This window comes from Scyliorhinus torazame, chromosome 8, assembly GCF_047496885.1.
Source record: "Scyliorhinus torazame isolate Kashiwa2021f chromosome 8, sScyTor2.1, whole genome shotgun sequence".
Classification (NCBI taxonomy): domain Eukaryota; kingdom Metazoa; phylum Chordata; class Chondrichthyes; order Carcharhiniformes; family Scyliorhinidae; genus Scyliorhinus; species Scyliorhinus torazame.
The window spans coordinates 39,174,066-39,193,594 of record NC_092714.1 but is presented as its reverse complement, the minus strand read 5'-3'; the positions used below and the strand labels follow the sequence as shown (position 1 = coordinate 39,193,594).

The 19,529-nt window shown below is 47.9% G+C and overlaps 1 protein-coding gene across 1 annotated transcript in view; it reads left to right on the top strand.

Annotated features, from left to right (window-relative positions):
* The first annotated feature begins 1,576 nt into the window (after positions 1-1,576).
* Positions 1,577-19,529, top strand: part of LOC140427770 (interleukin-10 receptor subunit beta-like) — a 49,687-nt gene continuing 31,734 nt past the window's right edge. The window contains exons 1-2 of the mRNA XM_072513406.1: positions 1,577-1,724; positions 6,605-6,728. Of these exons, the coding sequence (XP_072369507.1) occupies positions 1,667-1,724; positions 6,605-6,728 (182 nt within the window). The 5' untranslated portion in view covers positions 1,577-1,666. The remainder of the gene's footprint in view (positions 1,725-6,604; positions 6,729-19,529) is intronic.

Here is a 19,529-nt window from a genome sequence, read left to right as displayed (position 1 = left end):
CATTGAGGCACAATGCCTGGTTCTTCTTTGGCACCGGTATGATGGTGGTCTTCTTGAAGCAGGTGGGGACCTCGGAGTGAGTAGGGACAGGTTAAAGATGTCCGCGAACACCTCTGCCAGCTGGTCCGCGCAGGCTCTGAGTGCACGACCAGGGATCCTGTCCGGGCCCATCGGCTTCCGAGGGTTCACTTTCAGGAAGGCCGATCTGACTTTGGAAGCTGTGATAGTGGGTATGGGTGAGTTATGGGCCGCTGGGGCGCTCAACAGCAGATTGTTGGTTACCTGCTCGAACCGAGCATAGAATGCATTGAGTTCATCGGGGAGGGGTGCGCTGCTGCCAGAGATGCTGCTCGGCTTCGCTTTGTAGCCCGTTATGTTGTTTAGTCCTTGCCACAACCGCCGGGAGTCTGTCTGTGACTCTAGCTTGGTTTGATATTCTCCCTTGGCATCTCGGATGGCTTTGCGGAGGTCGTACCAGGATTTCTTGTATAGGTCAGGGTCGGCTGACTTGATTGCCTCAGATCTGTCCTTCAGTAGGGAGTCAATCTCGCGATTGAGCCATGGTTTCCGGTTGGGGAACGCACGAACTGCTTTCTTTGGCACTCAGTCATCCACATATTTGCTGATGAAGTCTGTGATGGTGGTGGCATACTCATTTAAGTTGGTCGCTGAGTTCTTAAATATGGACCAGTCCACTGTCTCTAAGCAGTCACATAAGAGCTCTTCTGTTTCCTCAGACCAGCACTGCACAACCTTCTTAGCTGGATTCTCCCGCTTGAGTTTCTGCTTGTATGCTGGGAGAAGGAGCATCGTCTTATGGTTTGATTTCCCAAAGTGCGGTCGGGGGATGGAACGGTAGGCGCCCTTGATTTTTGAGTAGCAGTGGTCAAGAGTGTTGTCGCCCCTGGTGGGACAGGAGATGTGCTAGTGGAATTTTGGCAGTACTCTCTTGAGGTTGACCTTGTTGAAGTCCCCGGCCACGATGAACAAGGCCTCCGGGTGTTCTGTTTCGTAGTTGTTTATTACTGTGTACAGTTCATCCAGCGCCTTCCTCACTTCTGCCTGGGGTGGGATGTAGACCGCTGTGAGAATGGCTCAAGTGAACTCACGTGGAAGATAATATGGGCGGCACTTCATGGTCAGGTATTCCTGGTCCGGGGAGCAGTAGATCGTCAGGGTCGCCACATCCAAGCACCAGGAGGAGTTGATGAGGAGGCAAACCCCTCCACCCTTTGCTTTGCCTGATGATGCGGTGTGGTCCGCCCGGTAAACGACAACAAATACAATTTAAAGATAAAATCACAAGGTCAACAATCATACCAGGAGGGTGATCATCAACTTTGTTGCATCATAGTGTGAACAATAATATCAGTTCCGTTTCTTAAACACAGGGGATTTTCCTGGTGTCCCCACAATTATTTATTCAGTTAATATACCTGGAACTTTCCTTGTTCCAGCAATTAGGTAACAAATGCATTGGGCAAAGGGCGAACCCTTATTGCACAATGCGGGAAGTGCCGCCCCCTGCATGCAGCCTGTTCCAGGCAGTCTCCGCCCAGCATTGTAACTAACCCCTGCTCCAAACTTCGCACCTGCTTTGGAAGAATGAGGAAACATAATACAGTAATTCGAGTTCGAGCGGCCAGGGAGAGAGAGAGAGAGAGACATGGCCGTGGACAGAACCTTATTCCAATCCGTGTGCACAGCAGCTTTCCTATTTACAGGTGAGATGTATGAAATCTTATCATTTTAAGGAATTAGACTGGGAAGAGTTTGAAACAGTCTGGCGGTGTTTCAATTTCACTTTAGAATTGTGCGTGCTAATTGACCAAATCTTGGAAATCAACCAAGTTGCGGGATGAATTCCAGTTCCCCCCCCCCCCCCCCCCCCAACCCCACTTTTGTTTTAAATTGGGTTACATTTTTGTCCGTGTATTATCGAAGGCGAACCGTTTTAAGAGTAGGAACGGGTACACTCCCCCTTTCAATCCCACCCGCAACGAATCCCACTACATGGCCTGTTCAGAATGTTTCGGAGAGTTTACTTAAAGATCTTACTAAACGCCCCATGATATGTCAGACCATCTACACAACAAGCTGCTCCGTGGTGATGCTGGTGGGTCGGGACACAGCAAATACTGCACAGCTACGGTGACCTGAAGTTGCCACTTGAGGTGAGTGTAACTGCCCTTGACATCAAGGCAGCATTTGACCGAGTGTGGCCTGTAAGGGAGGGTTAAACGGTAAAGACAAGCAGACTCCATGCTCGAGACATGGTCACAATAAAGGCAATGTCTGTCGCCCAATAGAAAGTGTGATTTTACACAGAAACGTGGGGCTCCCACAAATTTTGGAGGTGGGTTATTCAGGGCGGGGAAAAATGGTTTGTATTTTGGTTAAAAAGAGGAATTTGGGGAGGTGGCCCCGATTTTCCTTTCTCAATAATGGACAGACCAGGGGTAGGGGCTGAGGGAACCACAAGAGGAAAAACAGACCGTGTCCTCACCAGCTGTGCCAAATGCGTCTGACCATATCTGAGTGACCACCAAACAGACTAAGTCCCATCTTCACACTGACCAAACCCTGCATCATGTTGCGTTATCACTGTGCTTATTGCGATAGATTCAGAACAGTTCTGCGAGTTCATGGGCGTCTATGAGATTGTGTGGGCCACCAGCATCAACAGGATTGTACTCAACCACAACCTGTAACCTCATTACCCAGCATGCCCCTCACTCTACCAGCCGTCTTCAATCGGAAGCGCCGAGTGGATTATCCACCTCGGCCTCCCCCTGAGATTCGCAACATCAGAGATGCCAGTCTTCAAACAATTCAATTTATTCCATGTGACATCAAGAAATGGCTGAAGGTATTGGGCGCTTCAAAGGCTACAAGCCCGAACAACATTCCAGAAATAGGACTGAAGACTTGTGTTCCAGAACTTGCCATAACCCCAGCCAAGCTGTTCCAGTGCAGCTACGATACTGGCATCTACTCAGCAATGTGGGAAATTGTCCAGGTGAGTCCTGTCCACAAAAAGCAGGACAAATCCAGCATGACCAATTACTGCTGTATCACCCTCTACTTCATCATTAGCAATGTGATGGAAGGGGTCATCAACAATGTTACCAGCAGGCACTTACTCAGCAATAACCTGCTCACTGATGTTTAGTTAGAGACAATGGCAGCTCCAACAACACTTGAAGCTTGACACCATCCAGCGCATGCAGTCTCCCTGAATGGAACCCCATCCACCAACCTAAACATTAATTCCCTCCACCACCAATGTGTGTACCATCGACAAGATGCACTGCAGCAACGCACAAAGACTGTTTCACCTGCACCTTCCAAACCTGTGACCTCTGTCATCTAGAAGGACAAGGGCAGCAGATCCAGAAGAACATCACCACCTCCAAGCCACATACCATCCTGACTTGGAAATATATCGCCGTTCCTTCACTGTCGCTCGGTCAAAATTCTGGAACTCATTTTGCCACAGCATTGTGGGTGTACTGCAACGGTTCAAGAAGGTGGTTCACCACTAACTTCTCAGGGCAGTTAGGGATGGGCAACAAATGTTGGCTCAGCCAGCGACACCCGTGAAAGAATAAATCAAAACAAAAGAATGGAAAATGCTGAGATGTTAGACTTTATTGTGGGCTGTAACAGTGCAACTTCCAGAAATCTCTCACCAAACTCTGAAGTTGCCATGTGACTCCCACCATTCCGATGTTTAAAATGGCAGGGGCTATTGATTTGAGAGCTTTGTCTATTTTCCCACAACTCGCACAGATTTGTACATGCAAATATCAGGGCTCAGAATCACGGGCATAGGTTGGTTAGTGGTGAATGGTAGATGAAAAGGGTAGATGAAAATATGAACAATAATGTCGCAGTTCTTCACCATTCACGGCCAACAATGAAAAAAGTGTCACAAATACAATCTGGTTCTCTCAACTCTTCACCACGCCTTCCCTGCCCCCACCAAACATTTCTTGCTCCTCTTCCCCATCCCCAAACCTGACCCCTCTCCACTGCAGCCCAGCTCCTCCAACACGCCAATGTCAGAAACAGCACTGTTGGGGATAAACAGCATGATACTGAAGTAAAATAGTTGTGTTGACCGGTCACAGACCTGATGCACTAACTCTTTCTCTCTCTCCACAAATGTTGCCTGACCCTCTGAGTGCTTCCAGCGCTTTATGCTTTTCTTTCAGATTTCCAAAATCTGTAATATTTTGCTTTGTCTTAGCTCTGCTTTACTTGGTCCGTTTCACTAATGAGAAGAACCATTTTGCTCCAAGTTTGTAGAATTTTATATTCAAAATTTTTCAGCACCATTGATCATCTCCATGTGATTAAAGCCCCAAGAAAAATGTGAGCTTATAAAATGTGATCTCACCCATTTAAATCTATTCCTTTGCTACCATAATTTTGCCAACCTAGTACAACCTAGCTGTATTTCGAAAGTTTATTTGTTTACTATCCTGGCTGGAAGATTATTCTACAAATTTATCAACCTTTGTGTGAAACATTTTCCCAATAGAATTTATGTACCTTTCATAAACTTGTGCTTAAATGGTCTCACCTCGGATCACTTCCACACTAAAATGAACAATAACCATTAATTAAACCCAAGTGCAGTCTGAGAGATAACGTAAGTAAATTTATCAGAAATATATATTTTTTAATAAATTTAGTGTACCTAATTCATTTTTTTCCAATTCAGGGGCAATTTAGTGTGGTCAATCCACCTAGCCTGCACATCTTTGGGTTGTGGGGGCGAAACCCACACAAACACGGGGAGAATGTGCAAACTCCACACGGTCAGTGACTCAGAGCCGGGATCGAACCTGGGACCTCGACGCCGTGAGGCTGCAGGGCTAATCCACTGTGCCACCGTGCTGCCCTAATTTATCAGAAATATTAATAGATTAAAATCTATAGTCATCAGGCTCAGATGTGTCTTTTTGATCTTGTAATTGTTTATACTTAAAACTTGCAGGCAATACTTATCGCTTTGTGTATACTTACTGAATACAACCACCTAGAAAACTGATTGGATAGTATTATCCAGCTGATAGATATATCCCATATAACAAACAATTATAGTTTATTGATGAGCACCAAAATTACATGTGGTTTATGAATGAGGGGGAAATACCCAGAGTATTCAAATACTAAATGAAATTTGATTTTGAAATATTCCAGAACTTTATTGTATTGCACAAATTAGCTTCGCTTCATTAAAAATGGTGTTTTCATTACAGTTTCTTGGGCAGTACGGTAACAGAAGTGGATAGCACTGTGGCTTCACAGCGCCAGGGTCCCAAGTTCGATTCCCCGCTGGGTCACTGTCTATGCGGAGTCTGCACATTCTCCCCGTGTCTGCGTGGGTTTCCTCCGGGTGCTCCGGTTTCCTCCCAGAGTCCAAAGACGTGCAGGTTAGGTGGATTGGCCATGATAAATTGCCCTTAGTGACCAAAAAAGGTTAGATGGGGTTATTGGGTTACGGGGATAGGGTGGAAGTGAGGGCTTAAGTGGGTTGGTGCAGACTCGATGGGCCGAATGGCCTCCTTCTGCACTGTATGTTCTATTTTGCACCTATTCCAACCAATTTGGAGCACGTCTGGGTGTGCTTCCCTAAAACACTACCACAGCAACTCCCTCAACTCAATTTGGACAATCTTGCATTGGACTAACGATAAAATTTGCCCTCGAGCAAAGCTGCAACCACCATCCAATTAAACATAGTGTGTTGTAAAACAACCCATCACATAAACCAAAAACAAGGAGGTGGTTTGTGGATGTATTATTATAATTGGTCATACTACATTAAGTCATCTCACCTTTAAGTAGGAGCTACTTAGAAACCGGGGTGCCTTTGGAGAATTTCAACACGAAATGCCACTGGTTTACTGGTGCTTTTATGTCAGGTTACAGAATGTCACAAATTAGAGAGGAAATTTGTAGCTGGGGTGCATGTTCATAATGGCACCCACCTGATTTTCCATCCATTAATCAAAATGTGTGAAAACTCCCAGCAGGGATCTGCTACGAGCGTGCACTCTTTCCTGCCTCATTTTTACTATTTTTATTGACCATTTACTTCCAATGTTACCTGTTGGTTTATCGCCTTAAATCTTAGCAATCCTCTTCAGAACATTATCTCATGGGACTGCTCTTGGGAAAGCAGGAGAACATTATGATGGCCATATAAGTGTCCATTGAGAATTTTGAATGGTGGGTATGAAACAATATCAAATGTTTGGACGTGAATTTATGCTGGTTATTTCACAGGGTGAGTCTTTGATCTCAGCCTGTCACCAGGGAAGGTAATCAGTGGAACGAAAGAAATTCCTCATGGGAAAGAAATAAAAACACCCAAGACCCATGTGTACCTCCCGGCTGCTGTTTCCACAGTTGAACTCTCAGAAACTGGAGTGCCGGCCATGGCAGTGTCCATCTCACTAATGTATAGCATGCGGGGGTGGGTGAAAAATAATTGGCCAAATACATACTTCTAGAAATGCCTGATGGGCATGAAATCCAACACATGATTCTCTTAATGATACACACATGTTTTGTTTTGTCATCAATACAGTTTTTGGAAACCTACCTGCCCCACAGAATGTGACAATACATTCCATCAACTTTAAAAATCTACTTCAATGGAGCCCAGTAACTTACCAAAAAAGCAATGTCTGTTATTCAGTAGAATATCAAAGGTGAGTGATATAACACAGGAACTATATGTTTTAATTATAATAGTAACTCTTTCTGAATCCAAATTATTAGCTATGACTGGCTAACAAGTGTGTAGTGGGAGATCAAATAAATACAAAGGATGCTTTCTGAATGCTTATTGCTTATATTAAAACTGCAATGAAGCTGTGCAGCTGCCAATATTGAATGAAAAGATGCCAAATGGTGTTAATCTGTTGTTAAGTCTTCGGGATATCAGACCAGCCAGAACTCTTTTTATGTGGAGGGGGGCCGATGCCCTAGCCGCTGCCTCCCTAATCGCCCGCCGAAGAATCCTGCTCGGCTGACGATCGGCGGCACCACCCAAAGCCACATACTGGCTGGCCGACCTGTCAGAATTCCTCCAACTGGAGAAGATAAAATTCGCTGTCCGCGGGCTTCCACAAGACATGGAAGCCGTTCACCAACTTGTTCCAAGACCTGTTCGTAGCGAGCAACCAGTAGAGCTGAGGGGTGAAGGCGGGGGGGTGGAGAAAGGCACAGTAGAGACACTCAGCATAAAGGAAGGCGGATGGGGGAGGGAAAAAAGGTCCTTGGAAAAAATAGCCGTGGGCATTGTTGCTCTTTTTAGCCTTAGTTTATTGGCTCTGGTTACGTCACCTTTGCTCATGCGGTATCTTTCTGATACCGCCACATGGTTCAAATTCAAGTTATGATTAATAAGTCAGCACACCGCTTAGTAAGATTGAAATCAACGGTCATTTATTATATACAACAAGTAATGTTTACACAATAATCCTACTATCTATATAATAAACCTATCACTACTGGCCAATACTTAACTTTAGGAAGAGCCCACCAGGTCAGGGAAACAAATGGCTAATCCAATCGGATCTGGCCCGCGGGATTCAAAAGGCTGATACAGGTCGATGGCTAGGAGTCTTTATCGGATAGCAATCGCTGGATTCAAACTTACAGTTGCCGGTTGCAGTTCTTGCGAAGGTCTCGAGCAGGCGAAGAAGGGAGAGAGAGAGAGAGATCTGAACTTGGCCCCTCACTTTATAGGGCCCAGGGGCTTCCCGCCTCTCGGGGCGGCCCTTGACCCTGAGTCCCAAGTGATTGGACTTGTTCCCAATCACTGGGTTCGATACGTCCAATTGCGAGGCGATTCCCCGATCGGGGGGTGGTTGTTCACCTGCCTTTGTTTCGGTCACTGCAGGCGCCAACAGGTCTGGCCCGGTATTCAATTGCTAACATGTTGCAATTGTTCCCGGGGATAGCCGATTAAACTGCAGATGTCTGGGTTGATGGGCTGTTAATAGCCCTGAGTATCGATCTGGGCCGACTTCCCCAGAGCCGAATATGATATTCTGCCTGCAGCTGTCCGTTTGTGTCTTGTTACCTGCTTTTCCCATCAGCCTTTCTGGTTAGCCATTTTAAATCGGGTTTTGGCCAAATTAATCGGGAAGCAGCCATTTTACGTGACTACATTCCCGCCTTGTGATCCTAGCGTGAAGGATCACATAAATTTGTCCTCTTCGTTCCCTGACCGGGGGGGCACCTCCTACATGACCACTACTCTGACCCTAGCTATGCACAAAAATTTACCTAAACCATTTTTGAGGGCGCTATGTCAGGCAGGGGCATGTATCAAAAAAATAAACCAGGAACCTCTAATTTTACCTCTATACTCTATACTCACTAAACATTGCATTATCCTATCTTCTTAAAACATACAACAACAATCACAACATTTAATATACTCTTTCCTGGCTGGCAGTCAAGCTCAGGATCATACTTTTTTTAAAATGAAAACGTTTTGTACATCTCTTTATTTACAGTTATAACGCAAGTGAATACTCTTTATTCTTTATAGGTCGCGGGGGCCTGGGGTCTGGTCATAGCCGAATATCGGGGATCGGATCCGATATACCGGGGCTCGAGCGCGGTACGCTCTCCTTTTCCACTTGCGGAGGCGCATGGTCTGTACTGCACAACTGAGTATAGCCAATGCTAACAGTGCCTCAATGATGTATGATAGGGAGTACCAAGTTATGAACTTGGCACACCAGGATAATGCAGCGTGGCTGGTGACTGGGCCCTCGGTACTGCGGGGCAGTGAAACATTAACGGCAGGGGGGTTTGGAGTAATGGGGTCCGCGTTCCCGCGCAACCAAATGTCCAAAAAGATGTTGAGCATGATGACCGAAGTCCTCATGGTTGTCCTCTTTCTTTTCTTTCTCTGTGTTCTGTTTTTCTCCGGTCCTAGAGCTTCTGGAGTTCTGTAAGACAAGCGTAGTGTGTGTAAATACTTCGGTTTAATATCCGGTGTGTTACTGTGTCTGTCCTTCTTGGGGCCAATTAAACCCTTATAATTGGTCACTATATGTGACTTCGCCCCCATTTTTTTTTCAAAACAAACGTTAGGACACGGCACACTTCCCAATGGTGGACCAGTGCTAAGTTTAGCATCCAAATGTTCTAGGATGTAAATAGCATTTGGCAGCAACCCAAAGGTTGCCTAAATAAATAAAACTGTTTTTGAAAGGAAAAGGTCGAATGAGGTGCGTATGGGCCGCGACGGGTAAGATTTGGATGGAGTCCCCGGGTAGGACGGCTACCAATACCATATGTCCCCTACCCGAGCGTTTTTGACCAACGGGGGGGATCCCCAGGCAGGGCGGGTCTCACGCCGTTTCTCCACTGCCTGAGCAACCGACAAGAACGGACAAAAATGTAGTCATCATGGTGGGGTTGCTGTTCTGAATCTTCCATTAAATCAGAAGAGCAGTTACGATCGGGCGTCTGATACCCGAACAAGTATCAGCTGAAAAGTGAGTTCCGCTGAACCAGCGTCTGGTGGCAGTGGGTGTCTGAGGCAAGTCCTCAGAGGTATCAGCCGAATGGGCATGTGGTGGTGGTGGGTGTCTGTGGCAAGTCCTCAGAGGTTTCGGCAGAATGGGCTTGTGGCTGCGGTGGGTGTCAGTGGGAAAAGTTTAAAAAGTTCAGGCGAATGGGTGTGTGGCGGTGAGAACATTCTCCTGTTGGACAAACAACATTAAACAAACATACAAACAACGGAAAACATCCTGCAGGTTCCATCAGAAAGGACAACACTTTTCACCAAGTGTCTCCTTTAAATCATCATGTGGACACCTCAGTTCTCTGTTGCGAACAGGGTCGCAAAGGGGTTGGCGGCTTGGGAGTCAGACCCGAGGTCGTCACCTTCTCCTGGGTGCCAAACTCTGGAGTGAATTAGGGCGGAAAGGGCTGCGTGGCGTGAGTTGGGGTCGTCCTCGTCGTTGCGGATGAGTCTGCAGGAGTTGTCGCGGTGCCAATGAGTAGGGTCGAGTTGGGTGGGGACAAAGTCGGGGTTGTCCGTGTGGTTCGGTGGTCGGTGGTGTGGTTTATTTAAGTAAGTGATGAGGAAGGGGTCACTGGAGTCGAAGTCGGAGTCGCTGGGTGTAGGATCAGGATAGTAGGGAGGCGTGCTGTGGCTGTCGTCAGAGTCACAGTCGCTGTCTCTGCTGCTGCAGTCTGTGGGCATTCCGGGGCAGAGTGTAAAGTTTGTGGGTGGAGTCGGGGGCGAGTCCGTGTCTGGACTGGATGTGGAAGGGGCTGGTGTGGTTACGTTGGCTGTGGGCGGGGTTTGGTCTGCCGCGTCAAGCATGACGTGGTGGGCGTGGTTTGACTGTGCTCCGTAAACCTTTAGCTGGTTTATGTGAAACCACGCAGTCTTACCATTTTGGTAATTGCTTTTGTATACCGATGGGCTTACTTTATCCGTAATGGAGTACGGACCCAAGTATTTCGGAGACAGAAATGTGCTGGGGTTATACACAGACAGCATCACTTGTTGTCCTATATTATACTCCGTTGCATGTACTGCCTTAGCAAAACAGGCCTTGCTCTGTTTTCTTTTAGTGCCCAGTTTAACAGCGGCTGCTAACTGAGCCGTTTTTACATTTATAAGTAATTGTTCAACAGCTTTCTCGTGGGTGAGAGCCGTAACTTCAGGGCTGGTCAGGTCTAAACCCAACAAGTACTCTGTCCCTTTCATGGGGCGTCCGGTCATGAGGGTGTGTGGGGTGAAACCTGTGGAGGTGGAAACAGTGTTACGCAAAAACATCAGCGCAAAGGGGAGGACCGAATCCCAAGTGGTGTTGTTCTGCTGGACCATTTTTCTAAGGGTGGTTTTTAGGGTCCGATTCATGCGCTCCACTATACCACTCGACTGAGTGTGGTACGCAATGTGAAATTTTTGGGTTATGCCAAATATCGTGAGGACGTTCTGCATGACCCGTCCCGTAAAGTGAGAACCTTGGTCCGACTCAGTACTGCGGGGGAGTCCCCATCTTGTAAAAATGTGGTGGGTTAGGATTTTGGCTGTGGTCTTCGCGGTGTTGGTGCGGGATGGAAATGCTTCCACCCACTTTGTAAAAGTATCTATGACCACCAGAACATATTTATAGCCATTCCTGCAAGGGGGTAATGGACCTATAAAATCGATCTGGAGGTTAGTCCAGGGGCCATTAACGGGTCAGGTGTGGCTGAGATGTGCCTTTTTGGCATATCTATCTGGGTTGTTCTGAGCGCAGATGAGACAATTCTCGATGTAATGGGATACATCCTCTTTGAGATTAGGCCACCAACAAAGCTGTTTCAGGTGGGCTGCGGTGGGTTCGATTCCCTGGTGTCCATGACCATCATCGAATAAACAGATCATTTGATTCCTATCCTGCTCAGGAACTACATTAAGGGTGTCCTTTAGCACCACACCGTCATGTGTGGTTATGGTATTTCTGTACCTCTCGTATGAGGCTGGAAACTTCCCTTTCACGATTTCAGTGAGAGCGCTATCCTGCTTCTGGGCCTCTACTAGATCTTCGATCCTAGTCTGCGCGACCTGAACTGCACTTACTGGCGCACTCACTAGGGCGCTCTCGGGGGGCTTCCAAAAATACCCATGCCTGGATCCTGCCTTAGCCAGCACGTCGGCTTTTACATTTCCAGGGGGGGAGGAACGATGGTGGCTGCGGACTTTTATAACGCCAAAAGACCTGTTCTTGGCTTTTTCCAAAATATGGCGGAGTAATGGGGCTGAGGGGAGGGGTTTCCCATCCGCGGAAACAAATCCTCTTGTTTCCCAGAGGGGCAGAAATTCAGTGAGGCTTTTGCAGACGTATAGGCTGTCCGAATATATGTCTGCTGGGCTGGGGAAGGAATCTGGGTGCTCTACAATGTAAGCGATGGCCGCAAGCTCTGCTGCCTGCGCGCCTAAGTGTCCGAGTAATTTTAATGCGATTTCCTCGAGGGCATGTCCCTGCGCGTCCTCCACATAAATCCCACAACCTGCTATGCGTTGCCCATCCAGGACTGTGGAAGATCCATCCACATAGATCCTAATGGGATCACACGTGTCCGGGTGAGGGGGGTTCTGAGATGGAGTGGCTAGTTTTCTGGGGGGTGTTTTGGCTATAAAGGGGCCTGTATTATGGTGGGGCGAGATGATTTCACACTCATGGGGGGTTCCGGGGTACTGTAGATTGTCCGCTAAGTATGTGTGAGTCTTTGTCCGTTTTACTGTGATGTCCCGTCCTTGTAAGAGAAGGGTCCACCGAGCAGCGCGGATTTGGCTGACGGTACCGTCTTTAAGTCGTCCGTCTAGTAAAGGTTGGGTGGGGGTGTGCTCGGTCAAAATGGTGATGGGGTTCAGTCCGGTAATGTATGAAAAGTACTGGACTGCCCAGAAAACTGCGAGCAGGTGCCTCTCACCGGCTGAAAATCCCTGCTCCACAGCATCTAAAATCCGGGAGGCATAAGCTATGGGTCTTAGCTGGTCGTGCCGTTCCTGCAGGAGCACCGCTGAAAGGGTGCGGTCTGTGGTCGCTACCTCTATGGCGTAAGGGGAAAGCGGGTCTGGAACTTGTAGTGTGGGGGCTGCTATGAGCGCCTGTTTTAATGATTCCACAGCATCCGTATGCTGCGGAAGCCATTCCCGGGGGTTCCTTTCTTTAGGAGGTCTGAGAGGGGAGCTGCCTTGCTGGCGAAACCATCAATGTGGTTTCGGCAGTAGCCAACCAGTCCTAAAAACGACCGGAGGGCTGAAACGTGTTGGGGAAGGGGCAATTTAGCGATCGAGTCAATTCTTTTGTGCTCGATCTCGCGTTTGCCGTGTGTGATGATAGTACCCAAATATATCACCTTTTCTTCCAATATCTGGGCCTTTTTGGGGTTGACTTTACAGCCAATGGAGTGTAGTAATTCCAGGAGTTCGGACAGAAGCTCAATGTGCTCTTCCTTTGTGTCTGTCTGCAGTAGTAGGTCGTCTACATACTGTACCAGACATTCGGGGCGAGAAAATTTTGCTAGTCCATTTGCCAGCTGTCGGTGGAAAATGGAGGGGGAGTTGTGGAAGCCTTGTGGCAGGCATGTCCACGTGTACTGCTGCGCTCTGAAAGTGAAGGCAAATTTATACTGGCACGCCTTTGCCAATCGAATGGACCAGAACCCATTACTGACGTCCAAAACCGTGAAATATCGGGCACGGAGTCCCTGTTTGAGCATGGTCTCAGGACTTGTTGCAACGCTGGAGGCTGCTGCGGGGGTGACTTTATTGAGTTTATCAAGCGCCATGATCCGTCGGGTTTCCTTACTGGCCAAATCGGGGCATTATTAGTTGAGGCTACCGATCTTAGGACGCCCTGCTCTAATAAACTTTCTATAACCTTTAGGATTTCTCCCTCTGCTTCTAGGGGAAATCCGTACTGTTTTGGGGGTCTTGGGTCCGGTCCGGTTATCTGTACGGAACCGGTCATCCGTCCACAGTCGTGTTTGTGGGTTGCAAATGCTGCCCTGTTCTTTTGCAGGACTGCCCTAACCTGTCGGTCCGTGCTGAGTGTGGTGGGGTTGAACCAAAACTCGCCCACTGCGCTAATTTTGTTCATATCCCCTATATTGAGCATTGCGGGGGCTCTAGCGGATTTCACCATCTTCCAGACACACTGGTTGACTGGATCGAAAGAGAGGTGATGAGAATTCATGAAGTCGATCCCTAAAATGTGCTCTGCTGTTGGGGGCAGGTCGACTAACACTACGGGGTGCTTTGTATTAATGGTTCCGATCTGGATGGGTACAGGGGTTGTGATATGTCCCTGCTGTGAGTGGCCTGTGAGGCCGCTGAGGGTGACAGTGGCTGTGGTGGGCCACGTATCCTTACCAAGGGTGGAGGAATTTAAGGTTGTGCGGGACCCTCCTGTGTCCCAGAGAAGCTCGATCGGCTGTCCCCTAACCTTTGCTGCGACTATGGGTCGTCCTGACCTATCCCAAAGGGTATCGCAGACCCAGCTGGGGGAGCCTGTACACAGTCAGTCCGTTCCGGTCAAGTCTGTCTGATCGGACTGGGCGCTAACGCTATGTATGGGCTCGGCCTTTTTCTTATTGAGAGTGCCTGTCTCTTGGGCTTTCTGTGGTTTTTTAGGGGCCTTGCATTCTTTGGAAAAATGTCCCAACTGTCTGCAAATGTAGCATTCTTGCGGTTTTGCTGGGGGGCTGCTCTTTCCCTCGTTTACCCAGGCGGGGTTGTGAAGAGTGGTTCTTACTGCCTGCACATCTGCGGTGGCTTGGTTTTCCTCGGGGGTTCTAGCTGCGGGTTTACTGTGAGCCGCTTGTTCCCAAACGCGGGACAATCTTTTGACCACCCACTTCTCATTTTGAGCCTCCTCCGAGGGGTCATAATTACTGCAGGCATTCTGTCCTGCTTCCGTGGCATGGGAGATAAGGGTGCGGGTCCATTTGGCCATATTGTCTGCGGACAAATGGGCACGGTCTACGTTGCCGAAAACGGCTTCAAAGTGAATCCACAAGCGTCCTGCGAACGCTGTGGGGTGTTCGGACTTTTTCTGTCTGCATTTATTTAGACTGTCTATGGGGTCGCCCCGGTTGTACCCGATCGCATCCAGGATCGCGGTATGCATTTCTGCAAGGGTGCCTCCTCCTAGATTCTGTGGGTCGGGAAGGGCTGCTGCGACCGATGGGTCTAAGCTGAGGACCGTGAGCTTTACCTGCTCTTTTTCATCCAGGCCGTACATGGTCGCCTGGTGTTTGACGGTGGCAAAGAAATGGTGTCGGTCTGAAGCGGGGAGGAACGGTGCGATTTTAGCGCACGTGTCCCGTAATTGGGTCACTGTGAGGGAGGTGGAATATAAGACTTCAGCCTTGTCTGCTGTGGCGGTGCGGTGGGTTGTTACAGGGCTCATGGGAGCCTGTATTACCTGCTGTGTGGGGGGTGGGGGTGCTCTCCTCCTTTGGGGTTTCCCTGCGCACATGCTCCCTGAACATATCTCTGCGCTGTCTCTTGCAGTTCTTCCCAATCAGGGCCGTCTTCCTGGTCTAAACCTTCCCCAAAGGTGTCTTGGAATCCCTTTTGGACAGAAAGCATTGCTTGCAGGTCTGCAATTTGCTTTCTGCACTTTGCATGGTCCAAGGTACTCTGCCTTTGTTCCATGGTTGCAGCGGGGAGCACTCTCAAGGCTGCCTTGAGATCGCTGCATTGCTTCTGTAGTGTCTCCACCTGCTTCTCCGTCTCTTTCTTAACCAGGATGGCACGCTGCGTGTCCTGATAAGCCTTCTCATACTGGGATTGAAAACTGCTTAAATGGGCCAGACAAGACTGGTGACCCCGTTTGGCGTCAGCCACCTCTTTGTCCTTGGCTTCTAACTGCCTTTTCAATTCCAGGTTTTCCTTTTCCATTTCGCATACATCGATTTTACTCATACGATGTATGCCCTCTATTTCTTTTCGGAGCGTCCTGACGACCTCCTCTGTGCCTCGCAATTGTGCCATGCAGGACACGATTGCCATCGGCTTGCGCGCTTTTGCTAAGCTCTTTTTATGGATCTCACTCAGGTTCTCCCACCAAGTATGCCCTATACTTCCAGGACCCGAGTCGTCGTTATTACAGAAACCGCTCCACACGGGCCATCCTTTGCCCTGCAGAAATTTGCGAATTTCCACTTCCCAAATGGGACACTGTCCCACTCTAACTCTGCTGATCGAGGCGACCGCAAATTCTTCGGGGTTCATGAGGCGCTGCATTGCCTGCATAGCTATCTCTCTTATCTGCTCGTTACGTTCAAATTTGGAACAGGGGGCTAAGTTGGTGTCGTAGATGCAGGTACGGCTTGCACTAATTTCCGAAAATACAGACTTCCGACTTTTGACGCAACAAAATCTATCAGTTTTACCTTATAACCCTGTTAGTTACGCATGCATACACACATTTCCGAATTGTGAATTATTAACCAGAACCGCTTGAACACTTGTGGGTTTTTTTGTTTTTGTTTCCGATTGGATTCTAATTCAAATTGTTGGGGTTCTCCCGGAGTGGTTTTCCACTTCTATGTCGGGTCCCGGCGGAGTCGCCAATTATGTTGCTCTTTTTAGCCTTAGTTTATTAGCTCTGATTACGTCACCTTTGCTCATGAGTCGCCAGGTATCTTTCTGATACCGCCACGTGGTTCAAGTTCAAGTTATGATTAATAAGTCAGCACACCGCTTCGTAAGATTGAAATCAACGGTCATTTATTATATACAACAAGTAATGTTTACACAATAATCCTACTATCTATATAATAAACCTATCACTACTGGCCAATACTTAACTTTAGGAAGAGCCCACCAGGTCAGGGAAACAAATGGCTTATCCAATCGGATCTGGCCCGCGGGATTCAAAAGGCTGATACAGGTCGATGGCTAGGCGTCTTTATCGGATAGCGATCGCTGGATTCAAACTTACAGTTGCCGGTTGCTGTTCTTGCGAAGGTCTCGAGCAGGCGAAGAAGGGAGAGAGAGAGAGAGATCTGAACTTGACCCCTCACTTTATAGGGCCCAGGGGCTTCCCGCCTCTCGGGGCGGCCCTTGACCCTGAGTCCCAAGTGATTGGACTTGTTCCCAATCACTGGGTTCGATACGTCCAATTGCGAGGCGATTCCCCGATCGGGGGGTGGTCGTTCACCTGCCTTTGTTTCGGCCACTGCAGGCGCCGACAGGTCTGGCCTGGTATTCAATTGCTAATATGTTGCAATTGTTCCCGGGGATAGCCGATTAAACTGCAGATGTCTGGGTTGATGGGCTGTTAATAGCCCTGAGTATCGATCTGGGCCGACTTCCCCAGAGCCGAATATGATATTCTGCCTGCAGCTGTCCGTTTGTGTCTTGTTACCTGTTTTTCCCATCAGCCTTTCCGGTTAGCCATTTTAAATCGGGTTTTGGCCAAATTAATCGGGAATCAGCCATTTTACGTGGCTACAGCGTGACCGCAGGGGATAGAGCCCAAAGGCAAGCGGAGAGTCAGGGAGAGCAGCAACAACTCGTGCTAGGGCCAGTGTCAGGAAGGGTAACCGAGACAGAAAAAACATATGGGGCCCACGGCCTCGGAAGGGGGAGAAATAAGTAGCTGTAAATATGTATAGTGATCCGTCTTTGTTTGTTTGTATGTTCTCTTATTGCAATTTAATCTATGTGTTGTGTAACATCAGTCCTTACTTAGTTGCCTTCCCAAAGCTCTGAAACCTGTAAACTAATCGTACAAACTGAAATAGGTCACATAAAAGTTATGAAAACCAATAAAAACATTTTTTTTTTTAAAGTGTCAGCGTTGTCTCAGCGGTAGCACTTTCACCTCTGAATTTGAAGGTTTGGGGTTCATTGGCTTGACCACATTGGCTAGGCTGACGCTTCAGTGCAGTACTGAGTAGATGCTGCACTGTCAGTGGTGATCTCTTTTGGATGTGATGTTAAACGGGCGCTCCGCCTGCCCCCCTCAGATGGAGGCAAAAGATTTTATTGCTCCATTTGAAGATCAGGGGTGTTCTTTCCAGTGACCCGTGCAACATTATCACAATGCTGTTTTTGAGATCTTGCTGTGTGCAAATTAGCTGCTATTTTTCCCTACAATGCAACAGTGATTGCACTTCAAAAGCAGCAGCAACTTGCATTTAACATTGCAGTATGTCCTAAGGCAGAGCAGCGTTACCAACTAAAATTTGTTGCCAAAAAGATATTAGGATAGCTTGTTCAAAAAGATTGGTGTTAAGCAGTGTCGAAAAGGAAGGAATTCCAGAGCTTGGGCCCTTGAAAAGATGGCTGCCAAGCGTGGCACATTGAACATTAGAGAAGCACAACAGGCCAGAACTGGAGGGGCACAGAGATCTTGGAGGGTTGTGGATCTGGAGGAGGTTGGAGAGAGAGGGAAGGACATAAATAAATGAACTCAGAAATTCAATATTGCATTCTTTCTGAATACTCCATTTACTCTTCTGTGAAGTGGTCATCATGTCAATGAAGCTCAATACAGAGAAGATAAAACTGTGACACGAAAAGTAACAAGAGTGTGGAAAGAATAAATGTCACAAGCTTTGCCATTGTACACAAAGCATATTCACTTTATCACCGAATCAGAGAGTTTACAGTGCAGAAGGAGGCCATTCGGCCAATCGAGTCTGCACCGGCCCTTGGAAAGAGCAGCCTACTTAAGCCCACACCTCCACCCTATCCCGTAACCCAGTAACCTCACCTAACCTTTTTTTGGACACTAAGGACAATTTAGCATGGCCAATCCATCTAGCCTACACATCTTTGGACTGTGGGAGGAAACCGGAGACCCGGAGGAAACCCATGCAGAAACGGGAAGAACGTGCAGATTCCGCACAGACAGTGACCCAAGCTGGCAATTGAACCTGGGACCCTGGAACTGTGAAGCAACAGTGCTAACTACTGTGCTACCCTGCTGTCCCGGCAATAGATCAATGATATTGATCTATAGGAAAAATTGCAAGTGCTATAACTTCCACTATGCTTATTCACTGAAACAAGGTGAATAGGTTGTTACTAAATTATGGTGTACATCCAGGCAGGATTTTCCGACTCCACCCACCGCCAGGATCATTCACTCCCCCTGAAGGGCATCTGGTTTTTTACTGGGCCACGGCGCTCTTCTCCCCCCCCCCCCCCCCCTCCATGGTAGACTCGCCACGGCGTTGACAGGAGTTCCCAGCTGAGGTTACTATTAATTGGCACGGTGGCACAGTGGTTAGCATTGCTGCCTCACAGAGCCAAGGACCCGGGTTTGATTCCGGCCTTGGGTGACGGTGGAGTTTGCACTTTCTCCCTGTGTCTGCGTGGGTTTCCTCCGGGTACTCCGGTTTCCTCCCACAGTCCGAACATGTGCAGGTAAGGTGGATTGGCCATGCTAAATTGCCCTTTAGCGTTCAAACATGTGCAGGTTAGGTGGGGTTACAGGAATAGGGCAGGGGAGTCGGCCTATGTAAGGTGCTCTTTTCGAGGGTTGGTACAGTCACGATGGGCCAAATAGCCTCCTTCTGTTGTCGGAATTCTATGATGCTACGATGTGAATAGAACCACTGTTTGGTGAGAAGGGCTGCTGTCTAGATATTTAATTTCCTGAGATGTGAAAATGAAAATCCTGAAAAAGTAGACCACTCAATATGTAAAATGGCTGCAATGTCCATCTGCAACTTTAATGAATATTTTCATTTATGTAGAGCCTTCCATGGCCAAAGGACATCTCAATGCGCTTTATATCCAATGCACTTTTGAAGTGTAGCCATTATTGTAATGTTTGAAACAGCAACTAATTTGCACTCGGCAATCTTCCACAAGCAGCAGTGTAATAATGATCAGACAATCTGACTATCTGATATTGGTTGAAGGATAAATATTTGATGATAGACCATGCGATAATTCGGCTGCTTTTTTTCGTAATAGCAGGAACTAGAGAGGCCTCCAGCCTCTTCTACCAATT